At 40.9% G+C, this 19,766-nt stretch overlaps 1 protein-coding gene across 3 annotated transcripts in view; it reads right to left on the reverse strand.

Annotated features, from left to right (window-relative positions):
* si:ch73-383l1.1 (receptor tyrosine-protein kinase erbB-4) overlaps positions 1-19,766 on the reverse strand; it is a 269,734-nt gene that overhangs the window by 51,441 nt on the left and 198,527 nt on the right. For all 3 annotated transcript variants that reach the window (XM_028011161.1, XM_028011162.1, XM_028011160.1), the window contains exons 13-17: positions 17,204-17,336; positions 12,412-12,505; positions 7,434-7,588; positions 3,787-3,831; positions 492-624 (exon numbers count right to left, since the gene is read on the reverse strand). In XM_028011161.1, coding sequence (XP_027866962.1) covers positions 492-624; positions 3,787-3,831; positions 7,434-7,588; positions 12,412-12,505; positions 17,204-17,336 — 560 coding nt within the window. The remainder of the gene's footprint in view (positions 1-491; positions 625-3,786; positions 3,832-7,433; positions 7,589-12,411; positions 12,506-17,203; positions 17,337-19,766) is intronic.

Below are 19,766 nucleotides of genomic sequence, written 5' to 3' on the forward strand. Positions count from 1 at the left end.
GTCAGTAGGACAAAAGAGCTCAATTTCATTCATTTTCTTGCTGTTTTTGACATTTTAGTGGCAGATTCTGGCAAGTGTTTTTCCCATTTCTAGCTCTATGTTCAGTAATAGGGATACGTTGTCTTACCATTGTGATTCTGGTTTGGGATATAAATTTCTTCCAGTTATCTCCTACAAGGTCAGATATGTCCCAGTACAGCCGACGCTAGCCTTAGCTTCATGTCAGCACATGATGGGCAGTTATTTTGGGGGTGGAGCCAATCGCATACATGAAAAATAGTGTGCCAAAAATCATTGAACGTATATATTTCAGCAATCTCCTTTGAGTATTACAGACATGCTCTACAAGATAAAATCTTGAATCCACTGTAGCTCCAAAACATCGACACGAAGATTTAACTCCTCCACAGGCTTGGAGAAGAAATGATCACAGAAAGAGAAGACGACGCAGCAGAGCTGGAATGGTATGGATGGAAGGACTCGACTCTTACCTCTGTCTCCAGGAAGCGTCTCAAGGCTCTCTTCTTCTTGATGCTTTTGCGTCGAACGAAAACGGCCACGCTGAGCGCCAGGATGACGACGATGAACAGCCCACCAATGATACCGGCGGCTATCAGCGGCGTCCTGGAAAGAGAGCAGTAAAAACTGTTGAAGAAAGTCGGACATATTCAAATGCAGTTCAACTAGGGTCAACTTATTCTACGGATAAAGACCCACATCTAAACGCCTGTTCCTGTCAATGCTGTTGTTTGAGAAGCAGGTGCAACAAGTCACGAGTTAAAAACATGATTCTGCTCTTTGTTGTGCTAATTTTTGATTTAGAAATATTTCCTACTCTATTTAACTCTGCAAGCGAATCATTAAAAATTAGCTTCTCGCAAAGATTCAAAGGTTGTTTTTTTTGGTTTTTTTTGCGCGTCTTGTTAGAAACTTGCCGAGAAAATGTTTTGTGCTGAAAAGCCGATTCCCCAACGGCCTTAAAAACACGCCATTAATATTTAAAGTGAGTTTAATATTTTTCCTTTTAGTCTTTTAAGGATTCAAACAAAGAGAAAAAAAAAAGGCAAATGGAGCACAAAAGGAAAACTAAGGCAGCATAGCCCTATGGCAAGAATCCACCAGCTTTGTTTGCAGCAGCAAGAAGTCCTTCTGATCCGGTTGTGATGGTCGGGTTTGTTCCGCCTGCAGACGGATTCGGGTTCACAGGATCCTGGACCAAAAGTACGCCTCCTTTGATTGTCAGCCTAAATCAAAAGGACTCCCTGAGTAGTTTGCTTTTCGACTGTAGTTTATCAGTTAATGTGCATTCAATCTGATGTTTCACAGAAAAGAAAACGTGTTTGAAAAGGACTTCTTAATCTTATGTTTCGGTTTTATTTTGTCCAGTTTTTTGTTCTACAAATGTCTTAAAACAAGCAACTCCACAAGCGGTTTTATTAGGTTTTTTTTCTTCCAGCATTTTGAAAAAGTTTCTTTTCCTCTTGGGTTGTGTCTGGGAAAGTGCAGACAAGGTCACTTATTTTCAAGCCTCGTAGAGCCTTTGACTGTAACTTTTTTTTAAATATAATTACTGACATATCCTACAATAGACAAATGAGTTTTAAGTTTCAGCTCTATCTCACTGTTGTGAGAAGCTTGTAGGTAGATCCAAAACATTTGATCTAAGTCAGAGTTTTTAGGGCAATGGTATCAATTATTAATGAAGTGTAACTAAACTTTTTATTTTGAAGAAATAATTAAAAAAAAAATTTAAATAGCAAACTTTACCAATTTTGATGACCATAATTGACCTAAAACAGGAAAAGTTTATTCTGATTTCACATCAGAGCGTGAAAAAGAAAAAAAATCAATAATGTCTTTTATATAGTGCATGAAAACTTCTGGTTTACATACATTCTCTAGCAGAAAACTATATAAATGATTATTGCTCAACAGTAAATCAGACTAATTGTTTCCTGTTAAAATAAAGATGAACAGTTTTTGCCATTTGTCTTTGAGTCCAGACTTTGTAAAGGTGGAAGAAAATCTTACATATTCTCACCATTTAAACTGTAAGCCTCCTGAAAACCTCTTAAGACTTGGCGACACACAGCGAGGCCAAACAGAGGGCTTCTTCCATTTCCACAGGTCACGAAAAGGTGTTTGATGCTGTGTGTTTCTTGTTCCTTCGTCCGCGGAGGAGGAGCAGCTTTAATTACCCCGGTCTACCCCTCTTCATGACTTAATCAATACCAGGAAACGTCGAGAGCTAAAACTTAAACTTCAGTCATTTCTCTTTCCCTCAGCTGGAGAAACATTCTAATAATCCAGTAATCAGAAATACCTTTCCCTCTCAAAATGCTTTCCCACCATCCGAAGAAGAACCAGCTTTAGGGGAAGAGTAAGAGGTTGGGTGCTAAAAGCTCTCTCTCATCCCTAATGACACTGCTAATGCGTTTGCCATTTACATAGCAACTGCACTTGTAGATACTGTTAAGCTACCATTAATTTCCACCCTTATATTACTCTTTGTCCCGGCGATTCCCCTTCGCTTCCTCCTGTTTGCTCCACATTCACCCCTTTCCAATGCCGGAACTTTCCCTGCTTCGATACCTGAAGTTCAAAAGTCTATCAGCTCCAAAACCCATTAGCAGCTAATGGAAGACTGGGGTCCTGCTTTGGTACGGCGGAGCAAGGTCCAGCCGCATGCGCCACGTCGATTGTGACAGACTTAAGGAAGGGGGAGCCTGGAATTTAGAAAGAGCCTCTGAGTTCGGACATAATTACACACACGCAGCGATGTGCTGAATAGTAATGCTGAAGTTTGAGGGAATTGATTTGAAAAGGGAATTTTCCAAAACGGAAAATTGTCTGTAAAATCTAAGACGGAAGAGTGGAAAGGGTTTCGGAGAGAAAAACAACCTGAACTGGCGTCGAGACGAGTAACAGGCAGAGGCAGCGCTGGATGAGAGGAAAGACTCCCTAAATTAAGAGGAAATGGTTTACAGCAGGAAGAGTGACACGGGGTCAGCGGATGACACCGAGGGGATGATGGCGTTGGAGGAACTCAGAGAAAAGAGTCGCCACAAAACCAACCTGAGGAAACAGTTCAACAGTCTGACTTCTTCTTCCTGTATTTATGACTGACTCATGGATTTACATATTTCAATCAATCTCACATAACGCCTCAGCTGATACTGATTTATTTTTGGCAATTGCAGTATTTTCATTTGTGTCAATGTAGCAAAATGTAAACGTTAGCAGGGCTAACCCTAAAGTATGGATTTATGGACATTTAAAGCCAACCTATGCAATACTATGTTACATTAGGCAACCCCCATTGTTAAGAAGATCCGTAAAAAGTCTGGAAGTAGTTAATGTTCAGTCTTCACTGTGTTGGATAATCCAAACTATCAGCATTATTACTACAACTGAGAAGGTGATCTATGTCAGTATACAGTATGTCTCCAGTTTGAGGTCATATTTCAAATTGTGAGAAATGATCAGGTTTAGGAGACAACATTTGTGGGAGCACTGTTATTCAAAGAAAAGCTTGTTTTGGAAATCCAGAAAGACAACTACTTCCTAACTGGACCACAAGTTTGGTGCAAGCCCGCACACACACACACACACACACACACACACACACACACACACACAAAAATTCTGGGTCACATTGGCCTCTTGTTAACGAGCATCTGGAGAAGCGGGTTTTAACAGGAACTTTAACGAGTTCTGGCAGAACTTGACGGTGGGGTGGTCTCCCCCCGGTCCCCGCTTCCCAAAATGCACCGGGAGACGGCTCACCTGTCCATCATCCCCACGCAGTCCTGGAGCCGCGGCCCGATGCACCTGCAGGGCAGAGAAACCAGAGAGAGCGTCTATTAAATCAGGGACAGGTTATGAGCAGACCTCATGTTGTCTTTCTTCCCCGTCAATCAGTCGTCTCCGGGTGGGGTAGGAGGGGGCGCCCGGCTGACCACTTGTCAAGGTATCAGGGAAGAGGTGTTTGGGCTGGAGAGCAATGCTTTTGTTTGGTGTGATATTTGAAAGCTCGTGGTCGCACAAGATTCAGTCAGCAAAGCAAAGCTGCAGCACAGAAATAGAAGAAACCGAGGATGTAAATATCCTCCGCAGATACATCTGCTTATGTAGAGAATTCAGAAACGAGGTGATATAATCCTCCTTTCCTGAAGAACAGGATTGAGGTTGAAAGATTCACAGTGTGAGGTTGTGTCGGAGGTGCAGACAGGTCAGTGTAGGTGGCATGGAGATTCATCTGTTCTGGTGTGATAGGGTTTACTGCAGCCTGCTGGCCGCCGCCGCCGCTTTATTTGGCTCCTTTTACACCATGCTTTATTAAATAACAATAATAAAACACAGAAACAATCGAGACTACACTCCACACAAAGCAGGAAAGTATTTTTAGTTTTTAATAAACATCAGAAGCTCTAAATCACTGTTTTATATTACTGAGTGACTATGCATGGCAACAGCAGATAAATCCACTCTCTCGGCTTTCCTCCTTCAAGTTCCCATAAATACGGTTTCCAGTTCAAAGCTCACTGGAGACGTGAAGTCTTGTGCTTGCAGTGATTTGTTCTAAGTGTTTCTGATGGTTGATTCTGATAGGCTTTTGGGCCAATCAGTGAATTTCATGTTTCATTTCTTGGCATTCAGGGATTTAATCTCAAAATGTCGTACTTTTATAGACTCCCGTTTCCAGGCGTCGGTTTATTTTAAAGCTAATTTAGAGATCGGGTTAAATACTAAAGTTTTGAATGTGGAGCATAGGAAAATTAGAGACTTGATGAGGATGGTGTAGGACTGCAAGATGTTAGGAAAACGTGCAACATAGTTGCAAAATGCTGTTCAAAAACACTGGAGTAAACTGGAGCGGTTTGTCCAAACACCAAGCGCTTTCATCTTGTGAAATATTGAAACTTAACCTGAAGTCAGAGTTGCCTGGCAAGACTCATTAAACACGCCTAGCAATAAATAAAACAATTACAAAAGTGCTAGCTTTAGGTTCACAGCAAACATAGACCTGAGATCTTGAGTCAACTATCAAGCTGCAAAAGACTAAAATAATCATCTCCATCTCAAACAGAAGGCTTTATCAAAAGAGTTGCAATAAACAACTTAGCTTAATCTTTATCTTCTAAGAAGGCAGTAACATAACGATCATTTTGAATAACAGTCTACACCCCTACTGGATGGTCCAATGTGTGGATAAATGAATTTTATTGTTGTCTTCTGCGTTTAATCTCTGTTCAGGGTGAATTCCTATTGGACAATCTCAGCTAATTTAGTCTATAACCTACGGATAATGAAATACATTCAATATTATGTGAACAGTGAAGCATCAAATCATATTCCAACGTCATTAGCCAGTTACAGAGTATACCCATATTTTCATACAGTGATCCTAAATACTCCCATGTTATACACTATTATTATTTTCCTGCCAGGCATCTTAAGTTTGCTTTTCAAACCATTTCAAAATGGTCGGGGCAGCTTTAAGGTGTGACTTCAGCTAAAGTTTCAATATTTCACAAGATGAAAGCGCTTGGTGTTTGGACAAACCGCTGCAGTTAACTCCAGTGTTTTGAACTTGTGTACATTTCAGGAAATGACCTTAAAGATGGTATGAACAAAAAGGAATGGATATTAAGAAGAAAGTAAATGCAAAGTCCGTATTGATCAAGTAGCGGAAGGAAGGAAATAAACGGGCAAATAATCAGCCTTTAAAGAAAAGCTGTTATAATTTGAAAAAGTGTGCATGTTGTTTCCTATCTGTCTCAGCAACCTCTGCTGCTGGAGGGTAGTTCAGATGAAAGGTGTTCCAGTGGAAAGTGATGGGAACAGCAGGTGAGTAGGAAGTGATTAGAGCGCACTCGTCACTGCTCATTAAATCCCGATCCGTGTGTTGTGGCTTTTGAGCAGCAGGGTAGACACAGGAGAAGATTTCCGGAATTACTGCGTTAGAGCACACAAAACACAACAAATTGGCCAGAAAATGAGGAGAGCCGGCTCAGTCTGGAATTAAACGGGTGACAACTGAGGCTCTGTCAGAGCTGCCTCGGTGTCAAATAAACAGCCCAGCAATTGGCTAATTAGCTACAAATCATGTTGAAGTTAATTAATGAAATTAATGTTCAAGAAGAGGAGAACAATCTTTTGATTTGATCAACATTTTGTATATTTTTATACAAATGTACAAGTGAAAAAAAAAAGCTTTAAGTGAAAAACATTTTGTTAAGTGAAATTTTTTTCCTTAATTCTATATTTATCCTTAATGGCAACAGGAAATACAATCTACGTTGTGACGTCATCACTTCCCGTTTCAACATTCAAAATTAAGTGAATGGTGATTTTGCCATATCAACTTTGGATCATTTCCTATTATGAAAACTCCAGCTTTTGTCTTGAGTTCATCATCTTTATGCATTCGATCTAATCAGACCTGGTTGAGAGGATCAAAGCCTTAAGCTAGCATGTTGCATAACAAATGTGGCATATTTATGAAAACAAGTAAGATAGCATTTTACCTTCGAGTAGATGCAGTACAAAGTTAACGTACTATAGCACCAAGCTAGCATATCGTAGCACCTAGCTAATATACCATAACATCAAGCTAACACACCATAGCACCAAGCTAGCATATCATAGCATCAAGCTAGCATATCATAGAACCTAGCTAGGTCATCTAAGTTAGCAAATTCTACAACAAAAATGTTTCATATGGTCTTCATCCAGCAAAACTTTGACAAGGTCACCAACGACGATACTGAATTAATGTCAGAACTTTGGCCAGTGAAAAAGTACCTCTGCTGGGAAAGAAGTGGATTTTTTTTTTCTATAACAACAATTGACTTCAAATAGCAATTTCAAAATATCAAAGACAATATCTACACTGGTAATCTTTAATGTTGTTGGTGTTCTAACAACAGATGTATTGTGAGACCTGGACATTGACTACTACAATGTTCCAGCGGCTCAGAAGACCATAAATGTGGCTTCACATCACACACAACACTTCCTCTTTAGTATTCCAGTGCAACCAGAAAATAGTTTGTCTTCTCTATAAGAAATGAGTCCTGCAGCCACAATAACACCTAATAATGAGCTAAATCTGACCCTTCTGAACCGAATGAATGCAGCTCTTGTTCAATTGTCCCTTTGCTTTATTTATCTGCAGCCAGCCGTCAGCTTTATGGTTTCCTCAGCTCATATCTCCCCCTCCTCCTGCTGTTTGTCTGCAACCTGCCCCTTTGCTAACAGTTGATCTGGTTTTGCTCCATTAAGGTCAACGGAGCAAAAGCACTTCCCTTTTGTAATGTCTCGAAAGGCTGGGGCAACATTTTGAGAGTCTCTAGCAGTTGAACAGATAAGAGAAACGGGTAAACTTTCAGACATATGATGCCAATCTTCGCGCATCCTTCCTCTCTTACCCCTGGGTGCAGTTGGCGTGGCAGGGATGACACTCGTTGTTGGCCTTGGCGTATTTGAAAATGAAGCTGTTGGCGCCCTGCAGTCCGTCGGGGCATTTCTCCACACAGTTGGGCCCATCTTTGAAGTGAAGGCATTGTACACACTGGTCTGGGCCCTGGGAGTTTAGTAGGAGAAGAAACAGGGAGATGAGAAGATGAGTCACAATGAGGAGGAAGAAGGAGGAGAAAGTTGACAAGGGGCGAATGAAGAGCAAAGAGGTGGCGGATGCAGTAACAGGATTAGTGGGCCAATCGAACAAAGAAAGGCAAGCTGAGAAAAACGATACATGAAGAGGTAACGCCGAAAAAAAGAAGAAGAAGGGAAATAGAATGAGAAATGAGCAGAGAGAATAAAATTGAGCAAAATCGAATTCAAAACCCGGCAAATTGTGTCAGCGTCGCTCACTTCCTATCGCGGCTAATTTAGCCCGGCAGAACCCGCGTGAATTACATCCGCCGATTTATAATGTGCAGAGCAAAATTACCCAGAGTGTATTCTGAGGCAGCCTCGCTAAAATTGCCAAAATGCATGAAAAATCAGGTCATGTCAAAAAGCAGTGCGTGGTGAAAGTGATGGAGGAGATGACAAACGGTAGCTGAGCAGCAAAAAGCTCAGCTGCAGCCGCATCATGAATAAGTAAGACGGCTAGTGAAGAGTGAGCAGGGATAAAAGGGCGGGGAAAAAAACGACTGTACTCTGTGTGTTTACGCGTCTGAAGGAAAAAGGGTGTCGGGGAATCGAATAAAAAAAACAAAAAACAAACCTGACTTACAATTCTGGGGAGTGTTGTTGCGCAACACCCCCCCCCTCCTTTCTGTCTCTACTCTCTCACTCTCGTACTTCCTCTTCTGAGAGGGGAGATGTGCTACCAGCTCTCCGTCTAACGGGTACGTTGAGTTTCCTAAATCTGCTGGGATTTACCCTGTCCAGAACTGAAGTAAACTCTGTTTAAGCTGGTTTCGAGAAACGATTCGCCTGGTTATCTGACGGCCTACATCCAGGTGTCCCACCCTTCTTCCCCCTGTGAATTAGCCAGACTGAGCAGCCTACAGCCAACTAGTTTCACAGAGCACACCTGTTAACGGTCGCTCGTTCTCTATTTTGCAACTTGCATTTGTTATTGAACCAGGTAGGTTTTAGTGACTCAGGCGAGTCCCAAGGATGAGGTTTTAAATATGGGCTACCAGCAACCTAAAAACATTTTCCACCTCTTCCTCTCCAGAATCAAACATCACAGCTATTTTACAACCATCAAAGAACTTTAAGGTGACTCATTAACTGAATGTCCACAACATCTTTAGATTTTCTTTATGCTAAATATTTTATTAGTAAGGCATTTTTGCAAGGGTCAGTACAGCTTAATTCAGTAGCAGAAATAATCAAATAAGTAAAATCAATCATCTAGTCTATCTTTCCCTACTGCTGATACTGAGAACTAAAAAAGGGAACCTTTGAGAGAGACGGACGGAGTTTGGCGTTTCGAACCCCAGACCTGGCTTGATGATGAAGAAGGTGCTGCAGCAGGAGGAAGATGTTGATCGGCGAAGGCAGGGATCTCTGTAGGTCCGATGAACTTCTTCTCCGCATGGATGCTGAGGTCACACAGGACTTGGTGCTGGCAGGAAAAAAGACACCAGTTCTTCTTCCTTGTCTTTGTCTTCATCTTTGTCTTTGGGGTCAGAACCCAGCCGATGAGAGAAGTGCGATTCGAAGCCACAGATTGTGGGCCAGACGGGTTGGTCTCCATGTGCAGGACAGTCTCCGGCTCCGTGGCCCCGGCTCTTCTTCAGCTGCAGAGTTCTTTGTCCATCTCGATCTTGGCTCGAAGCTGCCCGGAGGATCCAACAAAAGGTTCCTCTTTTGCACCCACCTTTTATAGGGTTTATCCACCCCCCTGGTGCGCCTGCTGTCTGCTTAGACAGATGATCTCATATCCATCACTGTCTTACAGACATTTCCTGATGTCTGTGCCAATGTCTCAGGGTTGCTCAACCTCCTGTGTCCCTTGCCTGCACAACCTTTCACCTACTCTCTACCTCCAACATATCAGTGATGTTTAATTGCAGTTACACCTTTTTACACCATTTCAAATTTAATGTCAAAATCACATTTATATCACATTTATTTTCTTTAGCTTCTCTGATTTAGCATTCATTTATAATTTTATAACCATTACTTATTAGTTACTCTTATTATGATCTTAATGTGAGTTATTACAGATGTTTTTCTGAAAAGAAACCAAGAATAATACATGATTCTAATTATTTACTACTAAAGTTACAGTTACTTGTTTTTCTTGTAGTTCCCACAAATATAAGTGTATTATTACAAGTAAACCAATATTCATATAAGTATTTTACTTTGAATCTTATCCAATTACTAATAATGTTTAGATTTAATTTTTTAAAACTTTCATGCTTTAAAATAGTCTCAGCTATTTTTATAAATCTGCAGGCTGGAAACTTCCTCTTTTTCCAGGAAACCTGCTTTTCCTGTTTAATGACTCTCTCTGACTGACTATGATTTTTTATGATTAGATAGAAAAAAGTAGAATTAAAGCAAAGTTTGCATGAGACAAAAACAACACACACAACTAGATTTATTTTATTGACACTTAAGTCTACTGTTGGGCCTAGATGTCACTTGAGTGATTCATTTTAAAGATAACTTTATTTATTATTACTGTTAAACTAAAATCTCCAGCATGGGGAAGTGGGATGAGCTCGGATTTTCTTGACAGGAGGCAGCGGAGTTTGTATGCGTATGCTCGAGCCGTTGTCTGGAAGAAGTTCAGGGAGTTTTGGCACCACGCTCCGCTGCTAATGACTACCATAGTGACCTGATGGACAGCCTTGCCAAGTCTGACAAATCCGGCCACACGCCATCAATAAACATTATTCTCACATTGCATGTTTGTGCGCATGCATGTGCGTGTTGGCGCGAGTGCGGGTGCATACGGATGTCTCGATGTGGTCGGATACGTATGCATGTTTGAGCGGGCGCGGATGACTGACTCTGGTGTTATTTACTGCTCAGATGTGAGCAGCATCTCAAAGTCGGCGCCGTGCGTGCACCGTTGAGGAGTCGCTCTCTTTTACGTCTCTTGTTCCTTTTCTCACGGGGCGGCCAGAAAAGGTTAGTCACACAATCACTTTATTCACCCAAATCAGCCATGCGGGACATTGGGTTCGTCTCCCCGTGATGAAACTTTGCAAATATGAACCTGGGTATTGTGTAAATAAACATATCATGTCCACATTTGGTGTGCTGTCAACAATATGTTGCACTGATTCTTCCAAAAACTTTGTGAGTTGCTGAGAATAGAGGAGGAAACTGCGGAATATTCTTATTTTCTGTACTGCCCAGGCGGGGACAAATGTTTGTGAACTGAAACAAAGCTTGAACTTTCTGATAAATACATCAAAAATATATGTATTATTAATTAATAATGATTCAGTGGTGAACAGTTCACTGTAGTTTATTTTAATTTATCCAATGACTCAGTCTAGAAGGCTAAAAGTAAGACAAGTGTTACTTAATGGCTTAGTCTGGTAGCCATTCACTAAAATGAAGCTGTTAGCTAAAATAAAGGAAAAAGGGCTCTTTAAAAAAAAGTAAACTGTAGTCGGGGGAGCTGTGGTGGTCATTTCCTGTCTGAGCACTTTCAAATAAAGTCCACTTGAGCCAAAAAAAAAAAAAAAAAAAGCTTTAGTCATCCAGTGGCTCAACTTAGTTGTCACAAGTCTAGAAGCCGCAAGCTAATATTTAGCCAGTAGTTTACCAAAGCAAACAGCTAGCTAATGGTTCAGTTTGGAGGTCCTTAAAAGATGTAAACTGTAGTTATCCAACCTAGTTCCTACTAATTAAACTGTAGCTTCTGGTTAATAGCGAGCAGTTAATCAATGATTTCATTAGCTAAAACGAAGCCAAAAGCTACATAAGGGTTTCATTTAGAAGTAACAAGCTAATGGTTACAAACAGGTGACCCATGATTTACTCTTGAAAACATCAGCTAATGGTTACCAACAATTACTTTATAAAGCAAAGTATAAGTTAACCATCGGCTCACTATAGTCATCAGATAATAGCCAAAAAAACACTTCGGTTAATATTAGATGTCATCAAATAAATGTTATACACAACGGATCTTGTGTTTACTCTAAAACCTTTTGACATTCGGGCCAAAATAGTTGCGATGAAAGTGATTGGAGGCCACAAATATTAAAATAAAAACGGTCATGAAATTTTAGACTTTAGCAGAACAATAAACAAAATAAATAGTCCGATGTTGCCAAAAGACAAAGGTAAGTCGTCACAGATGTGAAATTGCACTCATTTTAGAAGAAGGAAGAGAAATGTCGGCTACTTCCTATTATTATAGGTGGTTAATTTTTTTCTATTTTGTAAAATAACAAAAATTGTCTATGCTGAGCAACATAAACAGACGATGTGGTACTTTACTGTCCTGTTTTGTAAAGTTAAACGTGTGGAGGGTGGAGCTTGGAACCCGATGAAAACTGCAGTTGTAGTTTGACATTGTGACACATTTCCACGCTTCCCTTTTGTAAACTCTGCCTGGTACCTTTTTCAGTGCAGGAAGTAGCCTTTACACAAGTCTCTAAAATTTACTTTATATGAAGGTTAGGACGTAATCGTTTTTGTTGCTTGTGTCGAACGTGTATGTGCGCCTGCTGGAGCTAGACAGGAGTGGTAGTTCATCATTTCTCCCATTACCTTCCATTCACCTTTGCAAACAGCACCTACGCTTACTCAAGCCCTGTGCGCAAAACAGATAGGCTCCAACAAAATAAGTTCACTTCAGAAGATATGAAACTATCTTGCACAGACAAATGAGAGGAGTCCATTTCTGCATTCCTCAAACGCGTTTGGAGAAGGAAAAAAAAAAAAGGCGGTTCGGTTCGATCCGGCGGGTCTTACCGGGCCAAAACACGTTAGGCTGTTTCCGTCCATCTTCTCGCATTGGCTGTCGCAGTCCAGGCACACGGACCCATTGGCAAATTCCCGCTCTTCCCTGACGGAAGGCAAGAAGATCAAAACAGAGATGCATGGATTATAGATCTGAATGTACTCACACTGAAATATTGATCAGGAGAACACTACAGTAGGCTATATGAAGACTGTTACATCAGTATCACCCTGGCCTGTTCACTGGAGTAGCAGACGTGTATTCTGCCATCGACATGTCTTTTCCTGGCAGTTTCACTTGCAACAGTCTGGTCAGCCTGGATGCTTATTTTAACCGACATCCATAAAGACAAGACTGATGAATGAAAAAAAAAAAACAGCTTTTTTTTTTTACAGTCATGAGACTCATAGATGAAGAGATACGCTTTAGAGAGAGTGAAAGGGAATGAACAAAGTGAGCGCATTAGAATGAGATAACGAGGTTTGGAAATGTAGACTAAAAGTGAAAAAGAAAATATGTTTGCTTCTTTATCCCCGCTAGAAAGGATGGTTACTGTTTTCTGCAGATTGTAGGAGATCTGCGAGAGCCTTTGTTCAGCCAGTTAAAGCAATATAGTTGGTTTTGTTTTCATCTAAAGGAGAAGACAGTAAACAATAGAGCTCAATATTGGGTACATACACTGCAATTACAGTGGCAGGAGCTCAGCACTGCCTCAGGCCACAGTGTTCAGCCCCGTGTGTGTGTGTGTGTGTGTGTACGGCGGGTTGTGGGAATGGGTGCTGGCATCCGATCTATACGTTTCTGACTGTTTTTCTCACTGCCCGAATCAGCGAATTATCATGCCTGTTTGAAGCGAGGCGTCTCCGGCGGATGGGGGACGCCTGCTGTCAATAGCAACCGCTACCGATCAAAACCGCTTTTCACATCAGAGGGATCGATCGGGCGACGCGGAGGACGAACGCCCTCGGAGGAGGACTCGCCCAGCACCAGGCAGACCCTCTTTGTGGATAATGAATCGGTTTGTTTTTGTTAGCTTGCGGTTTCAGTGACGGAACACGGACGCAACAGATTCCGCCTCATGATCCGGTTTTACACAATTGGACACCGAGAACCTCCCATCTCCTCTGGGCCTTTGGGTTTTATGCATTTTTGTGCAGTGAGTATATGTGAAAATCTTTTTGACGTAGTACCTTTAAAAGCAACCAAAAAAGAAAAGAGACACTCTGACACTCCCAGGTTCAGTGGGATCATATTAAAGGATGATAAAAGTGAAGATGAAATCCCAGTGTTCCTTTTTGCTGAGCTTTGATGTCGGACTGTCTTTTCTTCAAGCCGTCCTCACTGGTTCGTTTTAATAGGGGCAGTTTGTTTCAAACATCCAAAGATACAACATGTCAGATTCTATTGCTGAAAATGTTTACACAGGACTCAAAAGCAGGCTGTTAGTGCAGTTCTCCTTTGCCTTTCTTTCCCCCTTTTTCCAAAAATAAATTAGATTTGTCTCCCAGACGCTGTGTCCAGGGGAATCATTTAAAAGAAGGCCAGGCGGTGGACAGATATATTTTTTTAGTCGGCTGAATGGGGAAAGAAACAAGGGGGAGGGTGGGTGAGAGACAAAGACCACTGTGGCAGCGCTCTCCAGGGTCATTTCCATTCCGTCAAAGCCGTTCCTCCTGATTGGCCCTCTTCACGGCTGAAAGTGTGTGCGAGGGCCCCATTGGGGGATGACCTGATGGGGGATTATCCCTGCTTTAGCAGGAATTTAAGCAGGACTGTGGACCCGACCATTCAGACCTCAAAACATCCAGCGAGCCAGAGCATGGTCAACCCACCAGAGCAACTTTTTTAATTAAGCATTTTCAGCGCCTCCCTTTACCCAGTTCCTCCCTCCTTCGCTAACCCCCAGCGGACACCATCTCAAGTCTTTTTCTTTTCCCCTCTCGCGCGCGCCTTTGCTCTGCCTTTGTTTTATTCAACAGACTTATAAACTGAGGGGAATTAGTGCCTTTGCTCATTAAGAATGGATATACAGAACAAGAGTGGAGTGAGGAATCTTAAGATTTAAAATCACCAACCTGAAAACATTTTTAATGAGCTTGCCGCTAAATTCTTCAGAGATATAGACTTCTGCAGCCCCAGAACAAAGTAAGATATTAAACCAATCTGAAGTGAACTCAGTATAACCTAAAATAGTGGCGTTAAATCCAGGAGAATGGCTATTAAGAGATAGAAAGATTGAGATGATAATTGGTAATATAGACAAAGAAGGACAAGGAACGGCTAAATGTGGATTCGTCTTTTAGCAGATGATACAATATTTGTACAAATTTGTTTTTAAAAATAATGCATCAGCTGTATTTGCGATCACTATTTTTCCCTGTTTTTTTAAAGTCATTTACTTGTCTCTGAATCAGACTTTGACCAGGCATAGCATTATGACCACCTTAGTTAAGTACATGATCTTCAAACCTTTGGAGAAGACTTGGAATTCCCACTAATATTCTGGTATCTGGGGATCAGGCACTAAACAGCTCTGTTATTTACATGCTTCATGTAAGTAACATTTTATCCCACCCAAGAATCTTTAAATTAATTAAATTAATGTTTCATCTGTAACCTGGTTCCAACAATTTTTGGTCTAACCTACTTGGAGTCAATTATTTCATCTCTCATAAAGCAAATTAAAGCCTACACAACATACACTAACTAACTGTACGTATGAAATAAAATGAACAACATAAAAAAGTTGTATCTTTTGATTGATTATGTCTTACAGACAATGGACACTGACAATCTATTGTCTTAGAAAATAAAAACGTTACACAAGATCACTAAAACAATTTATTTGAACAAAAATGTTAGACTATTGAAAAGAATGTTAATTGCTATGAACTCAATCCATGTTGGTTCTCTTGAATGGATTTTGACTGACAATCAAGAATCTCAAGGTTGTGGTTCTCGCCGTTGCACGTTTTTCAACCACACCTCTTCCTTCCACTTAATTTTCTATGAATATGCTCGAATGATACAACACTCTTCAGCAATGCTGCATATGAAAATGAGCTTCATTACATATCTGGTCATTTTTCTGTCACCGGGTGTTTGTTGATTTTAGATTGGACATATTTTAATAAGACGGTTCAGGCCAGTGACACAAATCAACAAGCAGACATTGTGAATATTCCTGGCAGTATCATGCGTTGACTGTATTTAGAGTAAAGGAAACAAGCATGCTTCAGAAGCTCCCAGCCACGAGCCTCTCCCTCGTCTTCTTCAAAGCTTCGCTCTGAGCTGTTTTTCCTCCCGGCGACTTCAAAGCCTCCCTCCCACAAACGGCAGCAGAAAAGGACCAGCAACAAGTCAACATGACCGAGGGTTGCGTGCTCTCATAAACCCTCTCTAGAGGGAAACACACGCCTGACATCACCACTTTTGCCTCAGTGAAAAAAAACAAGGTTGATTTATGTCTCGGCAGGCGCTGCTGGTGCAGTTTTATTTTAGATGGATGGTTCTGAGAGACCCGATGCAAAACATTCCTTCACTCAGCCAGGATTCATTCAAGGGGAACATCTGGAGCAGTAGGTTTTGTTGGTGCACAGACGTGTTTGCTCCCTTACAACTAAAAACAACTCCAAACCAAGCTGGCTGTATAAGGGGGAAAAAAGCAGTAGTGAATCAGGAATCACCTGTAATAAAACTAATTCTCTGGTTCATTTCTTTGGTCTGATTCTAATCAAGAAATCACTCCTGACAGCATGAGGCAGGTTAAAAGATCCCAGAACTCTCCTGATCTGCACCAGTTAAAGATGAGCACGAAATCTTCGACATCTGTTACTGTTAGAAAACCATTTCGAAATATTTGAGAGCAGTGGTAGGCCCCAGCTAGCTAAACTCGCTAACCTTAAAGCACTAATCATAAACATTAGTTCTGCTAACGCTACAACGCTATACCAACACGGTATTTAGCAAAAGCTAATGCTAAAGTGCTAACTTAAGTTATATCTGCCCTTGGCAAAACTACACGAGCTCCAATTTAATTTTTACACTATTATATAATATAACTCTATAAAGTGCTTAAATATATCTTGTGGTCTGTTTCATTTTGTTCTTGGATGTTTCTTGTTTGAAATTAAGTTACTGTGGGGAAAAAAGACTAAAAGCACTAAAAACACTAAAGCGCTAAGCCAAAAATAGCGCCATAACAGAAGTGTGCCCGCCATGTAGCGCACCGTATCCAGGAACACGATCCACAAACAACAAACAATAAGAAAATTCACAGGTGTGAAGTGGCCTAGTCAAACTCCAGACTTAAATGTGTTCAGATTCTTTAAGGCAACCTTAAACAGACACAAAATCCAAAAAGCCTGACAACATTTAAATGAGCACAACAGACATAGACCAGTCAGTTCTTCACTGTCTTTCAGTCAGCCTTCAGCTCAGAGCCGTAAACATTTGGTCAGTCAGTCCAAATGAGCCATTTTCTATCTAATCCTTCAACAATACATTTCAATTGATTTTAGTGGATGGCTGTAGCCTCCTGCCAAATGCTCCTTTGACGGTTCACACTGTGAAATTCCTTATTGGCTCACTTCATTACATCCACACCAATCTGCAATTAGACGTTCCTCCTCCAGAGCCCTTGAGGATGTTTTGGCTTCATTGTCAGTGTATTAAAGCAGCTTAAACAGACTTAAGCTGCTTGTCGCATGCTGAGACAAATTAATGTGGCTTCATAAACCATAAAGGTCGGCTGCTGACGATCTACGCAGTTGTCTCTCTGAGCGTTTTGGACTCTGTTCTCACCCGTCAAACAGGTTGCAGGACTCCACGCAGGTGCGGCCTCGTTTGAAGTAGCGGCAGGAGAGGCACTGGTCGGGCCCCGGGCCCCAACAGCCGTCGTCCGAACACATGTGGTCGCACACCATCCGGTGCTGAGCTGTTGAGGAGTAAAGACATGAAGGAGTCATTTTTCCTGCCTAACAGTGTGGGATTCATCGGTATTCCCAACACCTCCGCCTGCAGAGAGTGACTGATCCAGAAACCTTGGCCCCCCGTTTCTTCTTTCCTGTCAAACCTCAACAATCAATCCTCCTCATCGGACTCACTGGTCCCCCCATCCGAGAGTGACATAAGAAGTCCCTGTGGGCCGCCTGGAGGGGGGCCAGATCCTCTGTCAACAGCAGAGCAGTCAATGACAGATAGTAGGGCTGAGCCTAATAAAGAGAGCCTGTATTAGCTCCAATCGATCAAGCCCTAACACACACGCACACACACACACACACACACTGGACTCATTAACTTGTTAATGAGTCCAGATTCAAGATTAACTTTGAAACAGGAAGCCAAGATTTTTAAACTTTTCTGAAGATTTTCTAGATGTCTCCGCTTCTGCGCAAGACATTGGTTTGTTGGATTTTCTCATCTGCTAAAGCCATCTTATAATTCAGCAGTGTAGTAAAGGGTGTGTGTGATTATGCGAGTCACAAGACTCAAAGAAGCAATCCTCAAAAATGCTTCGCTCAGCATCCAAACCAAACGCAGAACTCCAGGAACTCTGGGTCCACTTTCAAACCCAGACAGAAATGATCTGCCGGACCCATAACATCTAACTCTATTTATCTAGAGTAGAAAACAATCAAATCAAACAACATGAACCCAAATCAAATAACTGAACCCACCTCAGGGCTTTAATGTCACATTGAAGCTGAACAAGGCCTTTCACAGCCAGGTGGTAAGAGTCGAAAACTGATACTGTTGCCATGGACACAGGCATTTCAGTTTGTATTTGTGCTTGACAAAAATGTAGGTTTCAACTTAATCAGAACACAGTGTATCGTTTTCATCTGAGGTCAAGGTCACATTTATTTATAAAGCCCGTTTCCAACAGCAGAGGCTGCAACAAAGTGCTTTACAAGGCAACAACAACCAAGCTATAGAGAGAGTGAAGAGCTTAAACTAACAAAGACAGCTGGGACGGGAAAAGACACACACTCCTTATGTTAAAGAGTGAGCAGCAAATGTTTTGTAAATCAAGTATTTAAAGTAACTGGTACTGAAACCAAAACTCCAAGAAGACACAGATAAAAGTTTGCTCAGTTAGTTTATGCACTAAATGACCCCCATATACTTCTATCAGAGATGGCGGTGCAGATACATTCTCATGTCTGTGTGTGAGTACACAGTAAACAGTGTTCACATCTACACCCTGTAGAAAATGTTTAAAAATATTAAAAATAAATTCATTTTTTATCACAGTAGGTGGGCCACAACGAAACAGAAGAGGAGAAGCGCCCACACCTCCAAATTGCACATAAACCCCCTATTATACTTCTTGATGGGAACGCGAAGGAAGTTTAAAAATCATTTTTTAATTTCAATACATTTATTCAAGTTGAGATGTAGATGATTAAAATGATGAGAATGAGTCTCTGCGCGTCTCCTTGACGATTTATGGAATACCTGGCTTTTGCACGCATCTCCAGCAGGGGTTAGAGTCTTTAAAGTTCAGTCAGTTACTATCTTTACTTTCCTATTTTTTTTCCATCCTATTCAGGGCTGAGTAAAGATCAGAGTTATTAAAACGTTCATTTCAATAAAAAAAAAAATCCAAATTAGCCAGATCTTTTTCTTCCTCATACCTGTAGTCTATATTGATACAGAGACTGGAAACAAACCCCCTCCTCTCTGACCACTTTAATAACCTTTGAATGAGCGTTAATTAGCTGCAGAGTTTCTGAGGAAAGTTCATTAAAGCAGCTGTTTATCAGAGAATGCTTTAAACAAATTTAAGAAACCAATTGGATTATAATTTCCTCCAGGTTTAATAAAGCGGCTGCCTTCAGCTTTACTCCCAAAGAAAATTGGTTTTAATGTTGACGGCAAAACCGCTCTGCTGCGGGGAATATCCGGTCAGAAGAGGCTAACTGTGATGTTCACAAAACAGAATTCCATTCATTTAGATTAAATGTAGGTATTTCAGAAGACAGGAACACAGATCTATTAATACTTATCCACTGCTTCCATTGTTAATACTTTCCAGGGTTGGGTAGAATCCAGTTACATTTACTTAAGTCACTTTTTTGAAAAAAAAAAAAGAAGTACTTTTAGGAGTATTTTTACTACGGCATATTTTTTTAACTCTGGAGTTAAATTTCTGGATTCTCTACCCACTGAATGAAAATCAAAAATGTTTTAACCAAAAACTCACCAGACACAGGAACACACCTGCAGTTTTTGTTTTAGTCTCATAAGGTTTTATTGAAATAAACTGATTTAGAAAAATAATAATTTTGTCCAATTTTGTTATTTTTTGTTAATTATATAAGTTATTGTCCTTTTTGGTCCTTTAAATACCAAAATTTCCACT

The sequence above is a fragment of the Xiphophorus couchianus genome, chromosome 24 (assembly GCF_001444195.1).
Source record: "Xiphophorus couchianus chromosome 24, X_couchianus-1.0, whole genome shotgun sequence".
NCBI classification, from domain to species: Eukaryota; Metazoa; Chordata; class Actinopteri; order Cyprinodontiformes; family Poeciliidae; genus Xiphophorus; species Xiphophorus couchianus.